This window comes from Lepisosteus oculatus, chromosome 14 (genome assembly GCF_040954835.1).
Source record: "Lepisosteus oculatus isolate fLepOcu1 chromosome 14, fLepOcu1.hap2, whole genome shotgun sequence".
NCBI classification, from domain to species: Eukaryota; Metazoa; Chordata; class Actinopteri; order Semionotiformes; family Lepisosteidae; genus Lepisosteus; species Lepisosteus oculatus.
Window position 1 is genome coordinate 38,701,180 of NC_090709.1, and position 23,513 is coordinate 38,724,692.

At 52.5% G+C, this 23,513-nt stretch overlaps 2 protein-coding genes and 1 pseudogene across 3 annotated transcripts in view; 1 reads left to right on the top strand and 2 right to left on the bottom strand.

Annotated features, from left to right (window-relative positions):
• LOC138243374 (uncharacterized) overlaps window positions 1-8,877 on the top strand; it is a 30,255-nt pseudogene extending 21,378 nt beyond the window's left edge.
• LOC107076259 (BOLA class I histocompatibility antigen, alpha chain BL3-7-like) overlaps window positions 1-23,513 on the bottom strand; it is a 78,035-nt gene that overhangs the window by 47,970 nt on the left and 6,552 nt on the right. Inside the window, exons 2-4 of one of the 2 annotated variants that reach the window (XM_069199006.1) lie at window positions 23,181-23,441; window positions 19,670-19,945; window positions 19,268-19,549 (exon numbers count right to left, since the gene is read on the bottom strand). The exons of the other annotated variant lie outside the window; for it this stretch is intronic. Of the exons in view, the coding sequence (XP_069055107.1) occupies window positions 19,268-19,549; window positions 19,670-19,945; window positions 23,181-23,441 (819 nt within the window). The remainder of the gene's footprint in view (window positions 1-19,267; window positions 19,550-19,669; window positions 19,946-23,180; window positions 23,442-23,513) is intronic. 2 annotated transcript variants of the gene reach the window in all.
• On the bottom strand, window positions 14,146-18,862 carry LOC102687323 (class I histocompatibility antigen, Gogo-B*0101 alpha chain-like; the record flags this gene model as incomplete). The annotated part of the gene is made up of 4 exons (XM_069198940.1): window positions 14,146-15,283; window positions 16,498-16,539; window positions 16,711-16,743; window positions 18,592-18,862. Coding segments are annotated over 3 exons (345 nt in total), but the record flags the coding sequence as incomplete, so codon positions are not given.

The window sequence follows — 23,513 nt, forward strand, 5'->3', positions numbered from 1 at the left end:
ATCCCACCTGTCCTACCTGTACTACCAGGTACGGCCCAGGGCAGGCACTATCCCACCTGTCTCACCTGTACTACCAGGTACGGCCCAGGGCAGGCACTATCCCACCTGTCCCACCTGTACTACCAGGTACGGCCCAGGGCAGGCACTATCCCACCTGTCTCACCTGTACTACCAGGTACGGCCCAGGGCAGGCACTATCCCACCTGTCTCACCTGTCCTACCAGGTACGGCCCAGGGCAGGCACTATCCCACCTGTCTCACCTGTGCTCTCACTGTCGCGTGTCCTGCAGAGGCTGTCGAAGGAGGTGCAGGACTCGGTGGCCAGGGCGAACGAGGCGGCGGGCGAGTCCGTGTCGGGCATCAGGACTCTGCGCAGCTTCAACACTGAGGAGGGCGAGGCCAGGAGATACGACAGCAGGCTGGAGGACACTCACCTCCTGAAGACCAGGAGAGACACCGTCAGGGCTGTGTACCTGCTCCTCCGCAGGGTAGAGTCCAGACCGCTGTCCTCCTCACATCCTGTCCAGTCAGTGTCTGTATGAACCCCTCTCTCTCTCAGTGCAGTGTTCATGTACTGGAGTGTCCAGTCAGTGTGTGTGTATGAACCCCTCTCTCTCTCAGTGCAGTGTTCATGTCCTGGAGTGTCCAGTCAGTGTGTCTAAGCCCTGTGTCTCTGCTGCAGCTCGTCTCTCTGGGGATGCAGGTCATCATGCTCTACTATGGGAGACTCTTCATCCAGACGGGACAGATGACTACAGGGAACCTGGTCTCCTTCCTCCTCTACCAGATGGACCTGGGCGACAACATCAGGGTACGACATACAACACAACACTACGCACGCACGACACACACGCACACACACACACACACACGGCCACAGATTCACAGATGCCAGACCAGGACAGATCCGAGATCGGTGGGAATTTGCTGCATCTAAAATCGAGCTGCTGGGCGGAGACCGCAGTCCCGCGCTGCGATCTGTGTCTCGTCCCGGGTGGCGCTGACCTGTGTGACCTGTCATTCTCTCCCAGACTCTGATTTACATCTTCGGGGACATGCTGAACTCGGTGGGCGCAGCCGGCAAGGTGTTCGAGTACCTGGACAGGAGGCCCCAGGTGTGTGCGGAGGGCAGCCTGCAGCCCCCCTCTCTGAGGGGACACGTCCAGTTCAGGAACGTCACCTTCTCCTACCCCAGCAGGCCCGACCGGCCGGCCCTCCAGGTACTGTCTGTAACAGTGTAATACCAGTGTAATACGCATGTAATAACTCCTCATTCCTGCTCAGACTGTCACAGCAATACAGTGACTGAGGAGCCGAGCCCTGCAGAGAGAGCACTGTGTCTGAACAGTGTTTCCTGTCTGTATCAGTCCAGTAACCCTGAACCCTTTATATACTGTCTATAACACAGTCATAACAGTGTAATACACATGTAATAACACATCCTTCCTGCTCAGACTGTCAAAAATTATACAGTGACTGAGGAGCTGAGCCCTGCAGAGATAGCACTGAGTCTGAACATTGTTTCCTGTCTGTATCAGTCCAGTAACCCTGAACCCTTTATATACTGTCTATAACAGTGTAATAACAGTGTAACAGTGCTGAAGTGTTACTCCATTGCTAGTCAGGCACCCTGTGGACACCCTGACCTCTGTGCTCTCACAGGGCTTGTCTATGGAGCTGAAGGCTGGCCAGATCACAGCTCTGGTCGGACCCTCAGGAGGAGGAAAGACCACCTGTGTGAGTCTGCTGGAGAGATTCTACGAGCCCCAGGAGGGAGAGATCCTGCTGGACGGACACCTGCTGCAGGAGTACGAGCACAGCTACCTGCACAGCAAGGTACTGATACTGCACTGTACTACAGTAATAACACTGTACTGCACTGTACTACAGCACAGTGAGGCACCGATACTGTACTACAGTAATAACACTGTACTGCAGTAATAACACTGTACTGCACTGTACTACAGCACAGTGAGGCACCGATACTGTACTACAGTAATAACACTGTACTGCACTGTACTACAGCACAGCGAGGTACCGATTCTGCACTGTACTGCAGTAATAACACTGTACTGCACTGTACTGCAGTAATAACACTGTACTCCACTGTACTACAGCACAGCGAGGTACTGATACTGTACTACAGTAATAACACTGTACTGCACTGTACTACAGCACAGCGAGGCACCGATACTGTACTACAGTAGTAACACTGTACTGCACTGTACTACAGCACAGCGAGGTACCGATACTGTACTACAGTAATAACACTGTACTGCACAGTACTACAGCACAGCGAGGTACCGATTCTGCACTGTACTGCAGTAATAACACTGTACTGCACTGTACTGCAGTAATAACACTGTACTGCACTGTACTACAGCACAGCGAGGTACTGATACTGTACTACAGTAATAACACTGTACTGCACTGTACTACAGCACAGCAAGGTACTGATACTGCACTGTACTGCAGTAATAACACTGTACTGCACTGTACTACAGCACAGCGAGGTACCGATACTGTACTACAGTAATAACACTGTACTGCACTGTACTACAGCACAGCGAGGTACCGATTCTGCACTGTACTGCAGTAATAACACTGTACTGCACTGTACTACAGCACAGCGAGGCACCAATACTGTACTGTACTACAGTAATAACACTGTACTGCACTGTACTACAGCACAGCGAGGCACCGATACTGTACTACAGTAATAACACTGTACTGCAGTAATAACACTGTACTGCACTGTACTACAGCACAGTGAGGCACCGATACTGTACTACAGTAATAACACTGTACTGCACTGTACTACAGCACAGCGAGGTACCGATACTGTACTGTACTACAGTAATAACACTGTACTGCACTGTACTACAGCACAGCGAGGTACCGATACTGTACTACAGTAATAACACTGTACTGCACTGTACTACAGCACAGCGAGGCACCGATACTGTACTACAGTAATAACACTGTACTGCACTGTACTACAGCACAGTGAGGTACCGATACTGTACTACAGTAATAACACTGTACTACACTGTACTACAGCACAGCGAGGTACCGATACTGTACTACAGTAATAACACTGTACTGCACTGTACTACAGCACAGCGAGGTACCGATACTGTACTGTACTACAGTAATAACACTGTACTGCACTGTGCTGTGTGACAGTAGTAGTACTGTGCTATTCCACAGTAATGATACTCCACTGTCCTACACTTGTGCCTCAGTGTGACTCAGGGCTGCTCTCTCTCTCTCAGGTGTCCATGGTCGGTCAGGAGCCGGTTCTGTTCTCTGGATCCATCCGGGACAACATTGCCTACGGACTCCCAGACTGTCCGCTGAAGAGAGTACAGAGAGCAGCTGAGAGTGCAAACGCACACAACTTCATCTCTGCGCTGGAGCAGGGCTACGACACAGGTGACACTGTACTGATATAGATACAGTAACACACTGACACAGTGATGCAGAGTCACTCCTCACTGCGCTGGAGCAGGGCTACGACACAGGTGACACTGGACTGGTATAGATACAGTGACACACTGACACAGTGATGCAGAGTCACTCCTCACTGCGCTGGAGCAGGGCTACGACACAGGTGACACTGTACTGATATAGATACAGTAACACACTGACACAGTGATGTAGAGTCACTCCTCACTGCGCTGGAGCAGGGCTACGACACAGGTGACACTGTACTGATATAGATACAGTGACACACTGCCACAGTGATGTAGAGTCACTCTTCACTGCGCTGGAGCAGGGCTACGACACAGGTGACACTGTACTGATATAGATACAGTGACACACTGCCACAGTGATGTAGAGTCACTCCTCACTGCGCTGGAGCAGGGCTACGACACAGGTGACACTGTACTGATATAGATACAGTAACACACTGACACAGTGATGTAGAGTCACTCCTCACTGCGCTGGAGCAGGGCTACGACACAGGTGACACTGTACTGATATAGATACAGTGACACACTGCCACAGTGATGTAGAGTCACTCCTCACTGCGCTGGAGCAGGGCTACGACACAGGTGACACTGTACTGATATAGATACAGTGACACACTGCCACAGTGATGTAGAGTCACTCCTCACTGCGCTGGAGCAGGGCTACGACACAGGTGACACTGTACTGATATAGATACAGTGACACACTGACACAGTGATGTAGAGTCACTCCTCACTGCGCTGGAGCAGGGCTACGACACAGGTGACACTGTACTGATATAGATACAGTGACACACTGACACAGTGATGTAGAGTCACTCCTCACTGCGCTGGAGCAGGGCTACGACACAGGTGACACTGTACTGATATAGATACAGTGACACACTGACACAGTGATGTAGAGTCACTCCTCACTGCGCTGGAGCAGGGCTACGACACAGGTGACACTGTACTGATATAGATACAGTGACACACTGACACAGTGATGTAGAGTCACTCCTCACTGCGCTGGAGCAGGGCTACGACACAGGTGACACTGTACTGATATAGATACAGTGACACACTGACACAGTGATGTAGAGTCACTCCTCACTGCGCTGGAGCAGGGCTACGACACAGGTGACACTGTACTGATATAGATACAGTAACACACTGACACAGTGATGTAGAGTCACTCCTCACTGCGCTGGAGCAGATCTACGACACAGGTGACACTGTACTGATATAGATACAGTGACACACTGACACAGTGATGTAGAGTCACTCCTCACTGCGCTGGAGCAGGGCTACTACACAGGTGACACTGTACTGATATAGATACAGTGACACACTGACACAGTGATGTAGAGTCACTCCTCACTGCGCTGGAGCAGGGCTACGACACAGGTGACACTGTACTGATATAGATACAGTGACACACTGACACGGTGATGTAGAGTCACTCCTCACTGCGCTGGAGCAGGGCTACGACACAGGTGACACTGTACTGATATAGATACAGTGACACACTGACACGGTGATGTAGAGTCACTCCTCACTGCGCTGGAGCAGGGCTACGACACAGGTGACACTGTACTGATATAGATACAGTAACACACTGCCACAGTGATGTAGAGTCACTCCTCACTGCGCTGGAGCAGGGCTACGACACAGGTGAAACTGTACTGATATAGATACAGTAACACACTGACACGGTGATGTAGAGTCACTCCTCACTGCGCTGGAGCAGGGCTACGACACAGGTGACACTGTACTGATATAGATACAGTAACACACTGACACGGTGATGTAGAGTCACTCCTCACTGCGCTGGAGCAGGGCTACGACACAGGTGACACTGTACTGATATAGATACAGTGACACACTGACACAGTGATGCAGAGTCACTCCTCACTGCGCTGGAGCAGGGCTACGACACAGGTGACACTGTACTGATATAGATACAGTGACACACTGACACAGTGATGTAGAGTCACTCCTCACTGCGCTGGAGCAGGGCTACGACACAGGTGACACTGTACTGATATAGATACAGTGACACACTGACACGGTGATGTAGAGTCACTCCTCACTGCGCTGGAGCAGGGCTACGACACAGGTGACACTGTACTGATATAGATACAGTGACACACTGACACGGTGATGTAGAGTCACTCCTCACTGCGCTGGAGCAGGGCTACGACACAGGTGACACTGTACTGATATAGATACAGTAACACACTGACACGGTGATGTAGAGTCACTCCTCACTGCGCTGGAGCAGGGCTACGACACAGGTGACACTGTACTGATATAGATACAGTAACACACTGACACAGTGATGTAGAGTCACTCCTCACTGCGCTGGAGCAGAGCTACGACACAGGTGACACTGTACTGATATAGATACAGTGACACACTGACACAGTGATGTAGAGTCACTCCTCACTGCGCTGGAGCAGGGCTACGACACAGGTGACACTGTACTGATATAGATACAGTAACACACTGACACAGTGATGTAGAGTCACTCCTCACTGCGCTGGAGCAGGGCTACGACACAGGTGACACTGTACTGATATAGATACAGTAACACACTGACACAGTGATGTAGAGTCACTCCTCACTGCGCTGGAGCAGGGCTACGACACAGGTGACACTGTACTGATATAGATACAGTAACACACTGACACAGTGATGTAGAGTCACTCCTCACTGCGCTGGAGCAGAGCTACGACACAGGTGACACTGTACTGATATAGATACAGTAACACACTGACGCAGTGATGTAGAGTCACTCCTCACTGCGCTGGAGCAGAGCTACGACACAGGTGACACTGTACTGATATAGATACAGTAACACACTGACGCAGTGATGTAGAGTCACTCCTCACTGCGCTGGAGCAGGGCTACGACACAGGTGACACTGTACTGATATAGATACAGTGACACACTGACACAGTGATGTAGAGTCACTCCTCACTGCGCTGGAGCAGGGCTACGACACAGGTGACACTGTACTGATATAGATACAGTAACACACTGACACAGTGATGTAGAGTCACTCCTCACTGCGCTGGAGCAGAGCTACGACACAGGTGACACTGTACTGATATAGATACAGTGACACACTGACACGGTGATGTAGAGTCACTCCTCACTGCGCTGGAGCAGGGCTACGACACAGGTGACACTGTACTGATATAGATACAGTAACACACTGACACAGTGATGTAGAGTCACTCCTCACTGCGCTGGAGCAGGGCTACGACACAGGTGACACTGTACTGATATAGATACAGTGACACACTGACACGGTGATGTAGAGTCACTCCTCACTGCGCTGGAGCAGGGCTACGACACAGGTGACACTGTACTGATATAGATACAGTAACACACTGACACAGTGATGTAGAGTCACTCCTCACTGCGCTGGAGCAGAGCTACGACACAGGTGACACTGTACTGATATAGATACAGTGACACACTGACACGGTGATGTAGAGTCACTCCTCACTGCGCTGGAGCAGGGCTACGACACAGGTGACACTGTACTGATATAGATACAGTAACACACTGACACAGTGATGTAGAGTCACTCCTCACTGCGCTGGAGCAGGGCTACGACACAGGTGACACTGTACTGATATAGATACAGTGACACACTGACACAGTGATGTAGACACCTGACACCTCCACTGCGCTGTGTTTCAGATGTGGGGGATCGGGGCGCCCAGCTCTCTGGGGGAGAGAAGCAGCGCATCGCCATCGCCAGAGCTCTGATCAGAGACCCCCAGATCCTCATCCTGGACGAGGCCACCAGCTGTCTGGACGCTGACAGTGAGCACGCGGTCAGTGTGATTGTCCTGACCCCACTGTGTGACAGCGAGTGTCTCTCTGTGTGTCTCAGTGTCAGTGCAGTGATACTGTGTGTGTGTGTAGTAATACTGTGTGTGTGTGTGTCTCAGTGTCAGTGCAGTGATACTGTCTGTGTGTGTAGTAAAACTGTGTGTGTGTCTCAGATCCAGCAGGCTCTCTCTGGCTGCTCTCGGACGGTGCTGGTTGTGTCTCAGTGTCAGTGCAGTGATACTGTGTGTGTGTGTAGTGATACTGTGTGTGTGTATGTGTATCTCAGATCCAGCAGGCTCTCTCTGGCTGCTCTCGGACGGTGCTGGTTGTGTCTCAGTGTCAGTGCAGTGATACTGTGTGTGTGTGTAGTAATACTGTGTGTGTGTGTGTCTCAGTGTCAGTGCAGTGATACTGTCTGTGTGTGTAGTAAAACTGTGTGTGTGTCTCAGATCCAGCAGGCTCTCTCTGGCTGCTCTCGGACGGTGCTGGTTGTGTCTCAGTGTCAGTGCAGTGATACTGTGTGTGTGTGTAGTGATACTGTGTGTGTGTATGTGTATCTCAGATCCAGCAGGCTCTCTCTGGCTGCTCTCGGACGGTGCTGGTTGTGTCTCAGTGTCAGTGCAGTGATACTGTGTGTGTGTGTAGTAATACTGTGTGTGTGTGTGTCTCAGATCCAGCAGGCTCTCTCTGGCTGCTCTCGGACGGTGCTGGTTGTGTCTCAGTGTCAGTGCAGTGATACTGTGTGTGTATGTAGTAATACTGTGTGTGTGTCTCAGTGTCAGTGCAGTGATACTGTGTGTGTGTCTCAGTGTCAGTGCAGTGATACTGTGTGTGTGTAGTAATACTGTGTGTGTGTGTGTCTCAGATCCAGCAGGCTCTCTCTGGCTGCTCTCGGACGGTGCTGGTTGTGTCTCAGTGTCAGTGCAGTGATACTGTGTGTGTGTAGTAATACTGTGTGTGTGTCTCAGTGTCAGTGCAGTGATACTGTGTGTGTGTCTCAGTGTCAGTGCAGTGATACTGTGTGTGTATGTAGTAATACTGTGTGTGTGTGTGTCTCAGATCCAGCAGGCTCTCTCTGGCTGCTCTCGGACAGTGCTGGTTGTGGCTCACAGGCTGAAGACGGTGGAGAGGGCCGATCAGATCATTGTGATTGACGGGGGGAGGGTGCTGGAGCAGGGCACGCACCAGGAGCTGATGGCCAGCAGGGGGAGCTACTACAGGCTGAAGGAGCGGCTCTTCACGGAGGAGAACGGAGACCAGTGACCCTCGCGGTCCGTGACTGTGTCTGACTGAGAAACAGCACAGCACCACAGGGCACAGCCTCTCTGGCCCAGAATCGGTCACCTCGCAGAGAAAGCCGTTTTTACTTCTTCTTATTTCACTGTGTGTGTAGAAACTGCAGCGCTGGTCTCTATCCCGAGCTCACATGCGTGTCCTTTGTGTAATCAGACACTGTTTGCGAGTCGGATCATCAACTCCTCACAGTTACAGTTAATTCCGTCCTGCCCATGTGTGAGCTGGCTTTGACGTTTGCACTTTCTGCAGATTTTTTAATAAAGCTTAACTTATTCCCAGAGTTGTCAGGCTGTGATTGACTTTTGCTCCGTCCTTTTCTTTGAATTCCATTTTTCAAGAAGCAGAGTCTATAAACTCTCAAGCTAGCTCAGCGCTACAATACGCCCATAGCCGTATATGATGCTTTCCTTCGGCCCTTTTCAGTGTGGTTTTCCTACCGTGCACTGTGGTCTTATGGAAGTGGGATGTACTGCTTCCACGCATGCAGCTGTGGAAGCAGCTGTCAATCAGGACTGTGAGCCAATCAGGAGCATCTGTGTGTTTAACTGTGAGCCAATCAGGAGCGTCTGTGTGTTTAGCTGTGAGCCAATCAGGAATGGCTGTGTTTAGCTCTGAGCCAATCAGGAGCGTCTGTGTGTTTAACTGTGAGCCAATCAGGAATGTCTATGTGTTTAGCTCTGAGCCAATCAGGAGCGTCTGTGTGTTTAGCTCTGAGCCAATCAGGAGCGTCTGTGTGTTTAGCTGTGAACCAATCAGGAGCGTCTGTGTGTTTAGCTCTGAGCCAATCAGGAGCGTCTGTGTGTTTAACTGTGAGCCAGTCAGGAGCGTCTGTGTGTTTAACTGTGAACCAGTCAGGAGCGTCTGTGTGTTTAACTGTGAGCCAGTCAGGAGCGTCTGTGTGTTTAGCTGTGAACCAGTCAGGAGGGTCTGTGTTTTCTCAGTAGAGCCCCAGGTATCTCTCATATTAGAACCACAGTGACTCCTGTGGGGGTGACGTTCACCCATTCACAGATTATTTCCCCATCAGTCTCCTGTGACTGGATCAGGACCCAGGAGGGAGCAGCCGACACTGACAGTCTGTCTGAACTGCAGCAGGGTGTCCTGCTGGTCGCCTGCAGTACCCAGGTGTCGCCACAAGAGGGCGCCTCCCCACACACATCTGTTAAACTGGAGTCCCCTGCTGTGTGTTTGTTTCCCGGTGCCTGATGGAGGGAGTCTTCTAATTCGCCTGTTGAGGGAAGCTGGTCTCGGAAGGAAATCAGCAGAGCCCGAGGTTTCGGTCTTCCAGTCTGTCTGTACTGCAGCGGGGTGTCCCACTGGTCGCCTGCAGTACCCAGGAGTCGCCACAAGAGGGCGACGGTAAGCTGAGCTCCGACAGCAGGACTTCTGCTTTGGTGGCAGTGTTAGTTCCTGACCTTTGGGACACTGACCAGTAACATTATTTGCTGAGAACAAAAAAGAACGTTTCTGCTGTGGAACACAGACGCTCCTGATTGGTTCACAGTTAAACACACAGACGCTCCTGATTGGTTCACAGTTAAACACAAACACACAGACGCTCCTGATTGGTTCACAGTTTAACACACAGATGCTCCTGATTGGTTCACAGTTAAACACAAACACACAGACGCTCCTGATTGGTTCACAGTTAAACACAAACACACAGACGCTCCTGATTGGTTCACAGTTAAACGCACAGACGCTCCTGAAGAAAGCTGTGCTGCTGAAACGGTGTCTCTTTTCAGCAGGAATAAACCTGCACTTGTCAGTAAAGTCTAGTTTGTGTCTCGAATGTCTCTTTTCCCCCACCTCTGAAAACTCTGTTCCCCATCCGGGATGCTCTCACCTCTGTTTTCACTCTGAGATCGGCAGTCAGGGCCGCACTCGTGAGCTCCGCCCCTGACCCACTCCCCCACAGGCCCCTGCCCCAGGAGAGAGGGGAGCCGGTCGACCGTCTATTCAGTTCCGAACCCTGAGCCGGAGGGGAGCCCAGCCCCTCGGTCTCCTGGCTGGTTCCCAGCAAGGCCTCCTTCTCACCCTGGAGCAGAATCAGGCAGCTGGAGGGTTTAGGACTCCTGGAGACCAAGCAAACACAGGAGCCCCACTCCCACTCCCACAGAGACACTGTGGCTCGGGGGACGCGCTCTGGCCCCCTTGTTCAAGGGCTGTGGGTTCAGATCTTGGGGCAGAAGGTGTGCTATTTAATTTCAACTGCAGGATGATAAATAAAGGATATGGGGCTTCTGTGTGTCTCGACCTACAGAGTAAATAATACGAGTTCCTGTTGTCAGGGCCACATGGGTGTGTGGTTGAACACTGGCTGAGACAGGTGGTCTGTTCTCTGTTGAAGTCTTAACCACAGTAACAGGTTGATAAACACAGAGATTGGGGCTGTGGGCTGTCTGGTCCTGTAGTTCAGAGGATCTGGCTACAGGTTGGTATGGCTGTGGTTGTGGGTTCAAATCTGAATAAATCAGGAGTTTTGTTTTTGAAGACAGTGTTAGTATCAGTGATAGATTGATCAGTGAAGAACTGGGAGCTGGTTACTGTGTGTCCTGTAGTGTGAAGGTTAATGCTGTGGACTCTGAGCTGTGTGGCTGTGGGTTCAGTTCCCACTGAGAGTGAGACTTTTATTGTACTTGAATCATTTGGCTTCACTCATCCACAGTAACAGGGTGATAAGTGTAGAGGTGGGGTCTGAGTTTGTGTGGCTCTGTAGTGAAGAGGTCAGGGCTGTGGGCTCAGAGCTGTGTGGTTGTGGGTTCAAGTCCTGCTGAGACCTACAGCTTGTTTTGGGTTTAATTCTGCCCCACAGTAAGAGGTTGATAAGTACAGAGAGTGGGGCTGTGTCTGTGTGGGTCTATAGAGCAGAGGGCTAAGTCTCTAGACTCATAGGCACCTGGCTGTGGGTTCAAGTCTGAGAGAGACATGTTGCTTATTTAAATTTAATTCTTCTCCACAGAAACAGGTTGATAAGTACAGAGACTGGGGCTGTGAGGTGTGTGTCCCTGTGGTCTGGAGGATAAAGCTAAGGACTCACAGCTCTCTGGTTGTGGGTTCAAATCCCAGTAAGACCTCAGGTTTGTTTTCAGTCTCTTACCCACAGAAACAGGTTGATAAGTGAAGAGATTGAGCTTGCAGTGTGTGTGGCTCTGTGGAGTGGAGCTTAAGGCTGTGGACTCACAGCTCTGTGGTTGCAGGTTCAAGTCCTGCTGAGACTGGCCTGCTTTGTCTTTAATTCTTCTCGACAGAAACGTGTTGATAAGCTGGGGGAGTTGTAAGGGTGGGTGGGAGGCCCAATAGAGGAGAGGGTAAGACACTGGCCTCCAGGCAGGAAGGTGTGAGAGAGAGAGAGATGCAGGGGGTCAGTGGCAGGGACAAGTAACTAGATGAAGAGAGAGAGGGGTCTGGGATTTACCTTTTACTGAAAAATTCCAACAGTGTCAAACGTTTCAGTAAAAGGTAAATCCCAGACCCCTCTCTCTCTTCATCTAGTTACTTGTCCCTGCCACTGACCCCCTGCATCCTTCCTGCCTGGGCTTGAACCCAGGACCTTGCAGTCAGGAGGCCAGTGTCTTACCCTCTCCTCTATTGGGCCTCCCACCCACCCTTACAACTCCCCCAGCTTATCAACACGTTTCTGTCACAAAGAATTAAAGACAAAGCAGGCCACGAACCTGCAACCCTGCAGCTGTGAGTCCACAGCCTTAAGCTCCACTCCACAGAGCCACACACACTGCAGGCTCAATCTCTTCACTTATCAACCTGTTTCTGTGGGTAAGAGACTGAAAACAAACCTGAAGTCTTAGTGGGATTTGAACCCACAACCACAGAGCTGTGAGTCCTCAGCTTTATCCTCCAGACCACAGGGACACACACCTCACAGCCCCAGTCTCTGTACTTTTCACCCTCTTACTGTGGGGAAGAATTAAACTTAAATAAGCAACAGGTCTCTCTCAGACTTGAACCCACAGCCAGGTGTCTATGAGTCTAGAGCCTTAGCCCTCTGCTCTATAGATCCACACAGACACAGCCCCACTCTCTGTACTTATCAACCTCTTACTGTGGGGAAGAATTAAACTTAAATAAGCAACAGGTCTCTCTCAGACTTGAACCCACAGCCAGGTGTCTATGAGTCTAGAGCCTTAGCCCTCTGCTCTATAGATCCACACAACACAGCCCCACTCTCTGTACTTATCAACCTGTTAATGGGTGTAAGAAATTGAAAACACTTTGGCAGAACTTGAACACACAACCCTATAGCAATAAGCATAGAAACTTAACCCCCTGCTCTACAGAGCTGCACAGACACAGTACCAATCTGTTCACTGATCAGCCTCTAACTGTTGGGAAGAATTAAACTGAAAACAGCACAACTGCCTCAGCTAGGATTTGAACCCAGGACTCTCCAGACATAGGAATAGAATCCCAGACCTCTGCTCTATAGACCCAGCCTCCCCAAGTACCAGTATACATGTTTATCAATACGTTAGCTTTGATAAGAATACCAGTGAAAAGAAACTTCCCGCATTAACTGGGATTTCATCCTCTACAGGGATAGGAGCTCAGAGCCTGAGCCCTCGACTCTATAGAGCCTCTCAGCCACAACGCCAGTACCTTTCCTGGTCAACCTGTTACTGTGGGCAAGAATTAAACTACAAGCAAGCTGCTCTCAAGAGGATCTGAGCCCACAAGCAGAGAGCACTCAGCTCATAGAGAGCCTTAACCTCCACACCACAGGGACACCCACCTCAGCCTCCATCTCTGTACTTATCAACCTCTTACTGTGGGCAAGAATTAAACTGAAAACTAGGCTTAGGGGCTCAGAAGGATTTAAACCCACAGCACTCAACGGAGGAGCACATAACCCTGAACTCACAAGACCTCACACAAAGATACACCCAACACCAGTATCTTTATCAACCTGACACTGCTGGTAAGACTTCAGTTAAAAGGAAAAAGGCTACGTGTTCTGCAGGACTTGGACCCACAGCGCCTAGAGGAGAAGTGTAAAACGAGGAGACCTGTGAAGTGAGGAGTAACCGGACTGATCTCCGATCGCGGCCCGTCAGGATACAAGCCTGCAGGGCGCCGCCATGACAGTCCGCAGCGCCCTGATGACGTCATCACTCGCCGCCCGCAAGGGAAAGGCCGACACCACTACTAAAAACGGAAAAATGTGTTTCTGCCAACTTCAAATGTTAAACTTCAAGTAAGCGGCAGATATAAAACAAAATACAAGTTTTATTATTGCACTTTATTATTATTAATGACTGCAGTTTATATTATTATTACTGCTGTTGTTTTCAGGCCACAATGGAAAGTCTTGGGATACAGATACCGCCACTGTTGCCCCAGATATATCCCAGGGCTCAGTACTGAAGTAGACTGGGAATATTCTCGGCTACGGAACACTATTAGTGTCCACAGGAAAAACTCCTACTTTTAAACGTAGTGTGATCCCCCTGCGTCTCCCAGGTGGGGTTACTGTTTGCAGAATGATCACACGGAAGAACATACAGCACACACAGTTGACAAAGACACAGGCTCAGGACAAACTCCTTTTATTGGTGTGAATATTTACATCAGGAGCTCATGCTCCTCATCCTCACCTCCTCCCAGAGCTAAACCACACCACGTTAAAAGCATTTAACTCACAAGCCCACCCTCCCCATACAGATCACCCAGAGCAGGTAAGACAGAAAAGCCATTTATTATAATTACAATCCTAATTACCTCCACAGACTCTCAGTCTCTCAGTGCAGCCTTGCTTCTTAAAACAAAATAGTGCAAAACCTTAAAAACACATCATGGAAAATATAGAATTCATAACATTAAAAAGATCATTATTAAAACAACTGCCAATCTCTCACACAGGACACACCCCCAGGTGTCTCAGGGGTCACAACAGTCTTCCTCTCTGGTGTCCACAGTGAAGCGCACTGCAGGGACGCATGTGAACACAACCTGGAGTGGATTCGGTTTGACTCCAGTTCGCTGCTCAACTCTGCGTCTGAGCCGGGGTCTCAGGGCTGATGTGTGATGAAGACTGTAAAGTGTGTGCGTGTGTGTGAACAGACGGGAATACGGGCTGAGACCCTGTCCCCTCTGCTGACCCCCAGAACAGCCCAGCCACCTTGGCCTGGAGACGACAGACCCCCAGCGGACTGGCCAGTACTGGGAGATCAGACCCTGCGGTCTGGTCTTCACTGAGACACTGCTGTGCAGACCAGGGGCCTGCAGGAGGTGTTCAGCTCCCCCCCTGTAGGGGGCGGTGATACCTGAAAGGGTTAATATTCCTTCCACTGACCACCGGACACTGCGCCAGGGGACAGAGTCTCTCAGGACAGATAAACCCTCAGGGATTCTCAGCAGCTCATCAAGCGAAACCGGAAGAGATATTTACAGGAGCAGCTACAGTCAAGGGAGCAGAGACACCAGGCGGCTCGACCAGTGGTCACTGGATTGATCGACAGTAACGATGGTCCTAATGGGACTGGCGAGGGGAGCAGACCTCCTGGGCCGGTGTCTGTGAGGTGTGAGAGACAGCTCCCTCGTCTGCTGCTGTGAGTTGTGAAATAACAGGTAGAGAGTCAGGCGAAGTATTTTATTGAGTGATTGTGTGTGAGACAGACAGAACTGCTCCAACCCTCTGGGCAGGCGGACGTCAGCTCATGAGGTCTCTCCTGGGGACACAGAAACACAGCCGTGACACAGGGTTAGGGGAACAACTGACTGTACTGCGCACACAGACAGGAGAGGGGCCAGACAGACAGACAGGAGAGGGGCCAGTCAGACAGACAGGAGAGGGGCCAGTCAGACAGACAGGAGAGGGGCCAGTCAGACAGACAGGAGAGGGGCCAGTCAGACAGGGAGACAAGTGGAGATCACAGACAGGAGAGGGGCCAGTCAGACAGACAGGAGAGGGGCCAGTCAGACAGACAGGAGAGGGGCCAGTCAGACAGGGAGACAAGTGGAGATCACAGACAGGAGAGGGGCCAGTCAGACAGACAGGAGAGGGGCCAGTCAGGCAGGGAGACAAGTGGAGATCACAGACAGGAGAGGGGCCAGTCAGACAGACAGGAGAGGGGCCTGTCAGACAGACAGGAGAGGGGCCAGTCAGACAGACAGGAGAGGGGCCAGTCAGACAGGGAGACAAGTGGAGATCACAGACAGGAGAGGGGCCAGTCAGACAGACAGGAGAGGGGCCAGTCAGACAGGGAGACAAGTGGAGATCACAGACAGGAGAGGGGCCAGTCAGACAGACAGGAGAGGGGCCTGTCAGACAGACAGGAGAGGGGCCAGTCAGACAGACAGGAGAGGGGCCAGTCAGACAGACAGGAGAGGGGCCAGTCAGACAGGGAGACAAGTGGAGATCACAGACAGGAGAGGGGCCAGTCAGACAGACAGGAGAGGGGCCAGTCAGACAGACAGGAGAGGGGCCAGTCAGACAGACAGGTACAGCAGGTGGACAGACAGGAGAGGGGCCAGTCAGGCAGGGAGACAAGTGGAGATCACAGACAGGAGAGGGGCCAGTCAGACAGACAGGAGAGGGGCCAGTCAGACAGACAGGTGAGGGGCCAGTCAGACAGGGACACAAGTGGAGATCACAGACAGGAGAGGGGCCAGTCAGACAGACAGGAGAGGGACCAGTCAGACAGGGAGACAAGTGGAGATCACAGACAGGAGAGGGGGCAGTCAGACAGACAGGAGAGGGGGCAGTCAGACAGACAGGAGAGGGGGCAGTCAGACAGGGAGACAAGTGGAGATCACAGACAGGAGAGGGGCCGGTCAGACAGACAGGAGAGGGGCCAGTCAGACAGACAGGTGAGGGGCCAGTCAGACAGGGACACAAGTGGAGATCACAGACAAGAGAGGGTGAGACAGTGACAGCTCTTACCTCAGGCGCTGGAGTTCGAAGAGGAATCACCTGGTTCCTTTCCTGGAAAAGCACAAGAACACGTCTGATCGATACCTGGGCTTGCAGTCTAAGCCCCTGAGTCAGTATATTCTCACAGAGACTGACAGAGAACTGACACACCGGCCTCACTACCGCAGACAGGTACTGGATACCTGTCATTGTCGCAGAAACTACACACTGTAACTGTCTCACCTGCTGCCTGTCTGTAGATGGGCTTCTGACCTCCTGTGGGTGAATAAGACACAGAATCAGTACATTCTCACCTCTGTCTGTACAGGGAACAATACAGATCTCACACACAGTAACCCAGACTCCTCTCTGTACAGAGGCGTAGTTCTGTAGAGTGAGCACCACAGTACCACACTTCATGAACACTGTGATCAATACAGGTTATGATCACTGAGATCAGTACAGTTCATGAACACTGTGATCAATACAGATCATGAGCACTGTGGTCAATACAGGTGATGATCACTGATCGGTACAGATCATGAACACTGAGATCAGTACAGTAGATCATACATATAATGAACACTGAGATCAGTACAGTACAGATCACACATGATGAACACTGAGATCAGTACAGATCACACACGATGAACGCTGAGATCAGTACAGTACAGATCACACATGATGAACAGTGAGATCAGTACAGTACAGATCACACACACGATGAACGCTGAGATCAGTACAGTACAGATCACACACACGATGAACAGTGAGATCAGTACAGTACAGATCACACACATGATGAACGCTGAGATCAGTACAGTACAGATCACACATGATGAACAGTGAGATCAGTACAGTACAGATCACACACATGATGAACGCTGAGATCAGTACAGTACAGATCACACACACGATGAACGCTGAGATCAGTACAGTACAGATCACACATGATGAACACTGAGATCAGTACAGTACAGGTCACACACATGATGAACGCTGAGATCAGTACAGTACAGATCACACACATGATGAACGCTGAGATCAGTACAGTACAGATCACACACATGATGAACAGTGAGATCAGTACAGTACAGATCACACACATGATGAACAGTGAGATCAGTACAGTACAGGTCACACACACATGATGAACGCTGAGATCAGTACAGTACAGATCACACACACATGATGAACGCTGAGATCAGTACAGTACAGATCACATATGATGAGCGCTGAGATCAGTATAGTACAGATCACACACATGATGAACAGTGAGATCAGTACAGTACAGATCACACATGATGAACGCTGAGATCAGTACAGTACAGATCACATATGATGAGCGCTGAGATCAGTACAGTACAGATCACACACATGATGAACGCTGAGATCAGTACAGTACAGATCACACACATGATGAACAGTGAGATCAGTACAGTACAGATCACACACATGATGAACGCTGAGATCAGTACAGTACAGATCACACACATGATGAACGCTGAGATCAGTACAGTACAGATCACACACACATGATGAACGCTGAGATCAGTACAGTACAGATCACATATGATGAGCGCTGAGATCAGTATAGTACAGATCACACACACGATGAACAGTGAGATCAGTACAGTACAGATCACATATGATGAGCGCTGAGATCAGTACAGTACAGATCACACACATTATGAACACTGAGATCAGTACAGATCACACACATGATGAACACTGAGATCAGTACAGTACAGATCACACACATGATGAACGCTGAGATCAGTACAGTACAGATCACACATGATGAACGCTGAGATCAGTACAGTACAGATCACACACACAATGAACGCTGAGATCAGTACAGTACAGATCACACACGATGAACGCTGAGATCAGTACAGTACAGATCACACATGATGAACGCTGAGATCAGTACAGTACAGATCACACACACAATGAACGCTGAGATCAGTACAGTACAGATCACACATGATGAACGCTGAGATCAGTACAGTACAGATCACACATGATGAACGCTGAGATCAGTACAGTACAGATCACACATGATGAACGCTGAGATCAGTACAGATCACACACAGTGACAGTGCTGACTCCTGTTCTCCTCACCTGAGCTCTTCCTCCTGCGCACCAGGACCACAGCCACAACAGCGATCACAGCCAGGGCCACAACAGCACAGACAGCGGCGATGATCGGCACCAGGCTGGAACTGGGGGGCTCTGCGATGGAGACACAGCCAGCCTGAGTCACTCTGACAGGTGTAGGACACACGCTGAGGCCACGGGTCCCAGCTGCTGGTGACCAGGAGTCGATCCAGTGCTCCCACCCCACACAGCCCGCTGTCCCCAGTGTCTCTACTGACACCCCACCCCACACAGCCCGCTTTCCCCAGTGTCTCTACTGACCCCCCACCCCACACAGCCCGCTGTCCCCAGTGTCTCTGTACCCCACACAGCCCGCTGTCCCCAGTGTCTCTACTGACACCCCACCCCACACAGCCCGCTTTCCCCAGTGTCTCTACTGACCCCCCACCCCACACAGCCCGCTGTCCCCAGTGTCTCTGTACCCCACACTGCCCGCTGTCCCCAGTGTCTCTACTGACCCCCCACCCCACACAGCCCACTGTCCCCAGTGTCTCTGGACTGTACCCCACACCCCTGAACACGCCTCCCTCCCTCTGTACCCCACGCCCCTGAACACGCCTCCCTCCCTCTGTACCCCACGCCCCCGAACACACCTCCCTTCCTCTGTACCCCACACCCCTGAACACCCCCTCTCTCTCACCCCAGGTCCTGACGATGTCCTCTCCTGGACTCAGGCTCTTGTGATCCACTCTGCAGGAGTACTTGTCCTCCTCTCCTGCTCTCACTCTCAGACTCTTCCTGACCTGGAAGCTCCCATCTCCGTTGGGCAGCACCTCCCCACTGTGCACATCCTCCTGCAGGTCCTGCCCGTCTCTCTGCAGGTGGACCACGATGTCCTTGGGGAAGAAGCCGGTGGCCAGGCAGGTCACCTCAGGCCCCTGAGACCCAGAGACTCTGGAGTACACAGACACCTGGGGGCGCTCTGGAGAGAGAGAGAGAGAGAGGAGGGTGGGGGTCAGAGACTGCAGGCAGCTCTCCAACACTGACCCCACCCTGAGTGTCAAGACCCCAGCACTGAGGAAGAGGAAGAGCAGTACTGTACCTGTCCTCAGCAGGGTCTCCCGCCCGTACTCCACGTACTTCTTCAGCCACTCGATACAGGTGTTCTCCAGGTAGGCCTTTGTCTGCTGAGTCCAGGCTCTCTCAGAGTCCCACTTCAGCTTAGTGGTCATGCCCCTCTGGTTGGCCGCAGTCCAGGTCAGGGTCTTGGTGTCCAGGCTGATGTAATCTGCCCCATCGTAGCCGAACTGCAGGAACCCCCGAGTGGTGCCGTCGTCGTCCAGCTCACAGCCGTACATGGTCTGGACTACATGGACACCTGCAGGACACAGCGCCACACCCTCAGGACACACTGCAGCTCCGCCTGCTTCTGCTGCTCGAACCCGGGGCCGCCAGAACACACTCACTACAGCTTACCACAGCGACCCGGGACTCTCATCAGATCAGGCAGGGCTGCGCCGCGGACTACAATATCACAACACCCTGCACACAGTCCACACGCTGTCTCTCTCCAGCGGGACAACCTCTCCCTGTCCCTCACAGTCCACACGCTGTCTCTCTCCAGCTGGACAACCTCTCCCTGTCCCTCACAGTCCACACGCTGTCTCTCTCCAGCGGGACAACCTCTCCCTGTCCCCTCACAGTCCACACTCTGTCTCTCTCCAGCGGGACAACCTCTCCCTGTCCCTCACAGTCCACACGCTCTCTCTCTCCAGCAGGACAACCTCTCCCTGTCCCCTCACAGTCCACACGCTGTCTCTCTCCAGCGGGACAACCTCTCCCTGTCCCTTCACAGTCCACACGCTGTCTCTCTCCAGCGGGACAACCTCTCCCTGTCCCCTCACAGTCCACACTCTGTCTCTCTCCAGCGGGACAACCTCTCCCTGTCCCTCACAGTCCACACTGTCTCTCTCCAGCGGGACAACCTCTCCCTGTCCCCTCACAGTCCACACTCTGTCTCTCTCCAGCGGGACAACCTCTCCCTGTCCCTCACAGTCCACACGCTGTCTCTCTCCAGCGGGACAACCTCTCTCTGTCCCTTCACAGTCCACACGCTGTCTCTCTCCAGCGGGACAACCTCTCCCTGTCCCTCACAGTCCACACGCTGTCTCTCTCCAGCGGGACAACCTCTCCCTGTCCCTTCACAGTCCACACGCTGTCTCTCTCCAGCGGGACAACCTCTCCCTGTCCCCTCACAGTCCACACGCTGTCTCTCTCCAGCGGGACAACCTCTCCCTGTCCCTCACAGTCCACACGCTGTCTCTCTCCAGCGGGACAACCTCTCCCTGTCCCCTCACAGTCCACACGCTGTCTCTCTCCAGCGGGACAACCTCTCCCTGTCCCTCACAGTCCACACGCTGTCTCTCTCCAGCGGGACAACCTCTCCCTGTCCCCTCACAGTCCACACGCTGTCTCTCTCCAGCGGGACAACCTCTCCCTGTCCCTTCACAGTCCACACGCTGTCTCTCTCCAGCGGGACAACCTCTCCCTGTCCCTCACAGTCCACAGGCTGTCTCTCTCCAGCGGGACAACCTCTCCCTGTCCCTTCACAGTCCACACGCTGTCTCTCTCCAGCGGGACAACCTCTCCCTGTCCCCTCACAGTCCACACGCTGTCTCTCTCCAGCGGGACAACCTCTCCCTGTCCCTCACAGTCCACACGCTGTCTCTCTCCAGCGGGACAACCTCTCCCTGTCCCCTCACAGTCCACACGCTGTCTCTCTCCAGCGGGACAACCTCTCCCTGTCCCTCACAGTCCACACGCTGTCTCTCTCCAGCGGGACAACCTCTCCCTGTCCCCTCACAGTCCACACGCTGTCTCTCTTCAGCGGGACAACCTCTCCCTGTCCCTTCACAGTCCACACGCTGTCTCTCTCCAGCGGGACAACCTCTCCCTGTCCCTCACAGTCCACAGGCTGTCTCTCTCCAGCGGGACAACCTCTCCCTGTCCCTTCACAGTCCACACGCTGTCTCTCTCCAGCGGGACAACCTCTCCCTGTCCCTTCACAGTCCACACGCTGTCTCTCTCCAGCGGGACAACCTCTCCCTGTCCCCTCACAGTCCACACGCTGTCTCTCTCCAGCGAGACAACCTCTCCCTGTCCCTCACAGTCCACACGCTGTCTCTCCCCAGCGGGACAACCTCTCCCTGTCCCTTCACAGTCCACAGGCTGTCTCTCTCCAGTGGGATAACCTCTCTCTGTCCCTCACAGTCCACACGCTGTCTCTCTCCAGCGGGACAACCTCTCCCTGTCCCTTCACAGTCCACATGCTGTCTCTCTCCAGCGGGACAACCTCTCCCTGTCCCTTCACAGTGCACACCCTGTCTCTCTCCAGTGGGACAACCTCTCCCTGTCCCTCACAGTCCACACGCTGTCTCTCTCCGCGGGACAACCTCTCTCTGTCCCTCACAGTCCACACGCTGTCTCTCTCCAGCGGGACAACCTCTCCCTGTCCCCTCACAGTGCCTACACCCCGGCTCTCGAGGCATCGCCACACGGGGTCAACTCCATGGTGCTGCTGGTGTTCTGTATGATTGAGCGAATTAAATCCAGCATGTTTTCCACTCGTGGGTGGCATTAGGAGCTGGTATATTTCTGACAGAAGAGGCACAGAAACAGCTCTCATCGGCTGTGTCCATGGCTGTTGTGAAGATATAAGTCTAGGGATGCAGAAAGCACGTGTTCTGGGCTGACTGTGATTTAACGCACACCCCTCCCGGTGTTAATCCACGAGACAGAGGGGCGCGGTGTGGTCATTCCTCTCCCTGCTGTGAATAACCCAGGACAGTGACCCTCGAGGTGCGTCACCCAGCAGCCGGGAGGGGCCAGTGTGGGGGACCCCTGACCTAAATCAAGGGGTTACGGGACCCCACAGACACACGGACTGCAGGAGTGATAGATCAGGACACCAGCATCCTGAAACTGGGAGAGGAGCCCGGATCAGTTCTTAATGAGGTGGAGGAAGAGTGGAAGTTGAGTTTCGGTAAAAGAGGGCAGGAGATCTGACTCTGTGTCGAGCACAGAGCCGACACACGCCTCTGGAGCCACAGGACGGCACTGTGCCCTGACGCCGCTGGTCTCAGGCGCTGTGTTGGACTGGCCTGCCCCAGGAACGAGAGCCAAGTCTGATCCGAGGCCCTGAGATACACTCCTGACTGCCAGAGAGGGACCCCAGAGCGCCGATACCTTGTTACAGGACCCACAGAGAGTATCCCTCTCCTCAGGGACTCCGAGAGGCTGAATCGCAGCCAGTCAGACAGCCAGGTTAAGGGCTCTGACCTGATACAGTGAGCCCTTGCTGAACATCAACTCCACAGAGAGGAGGAGGAGATGTGTTATTGTGATAACGCCCCCAATGTGACGTAGTGATTCCTCACCCCCGACAGTGAGCCGACACCGAACACCCTCAGTACACCTCAGTCAGAGCCCAGTGATGAACTCCCCAGCTGACGTCGAATAACACCCACTGAGAGGTGCTGGAAAACATCGATCTACAGCACCCGAGAGGCCGTCGTCAGCGTGAGACTGAAAAGAAAAGGGCTGTTTGTACTCACCTGCAGACTGGTTGAAACGCTGTGGCAGGTCAACTACAGCTGCTTTGAAAACCGGCTGAGTACCAACAGCAATCTGAGTCTGTCTGTCCCAGTAGTCCTTCCCCACGTTCCTCTCTATCCACTCCGTCTTGGGCTCCGCCCTCTTAATGTCGCTGTCGTAGCGGATAAACTCCTGCCCGTCCACCAGGCCCACGGCGGTGAACTCGGGGAACCCCCTGACCCCACTGACCCCGGTGAAGAAGTTGCGCAGGGAGTGGGTGACTGGAAACACACAGACAGAGAGACAGCAGTCACAAAGAGCACCCCGAGTCCGGATCTGCGCGTTTCTCCCCG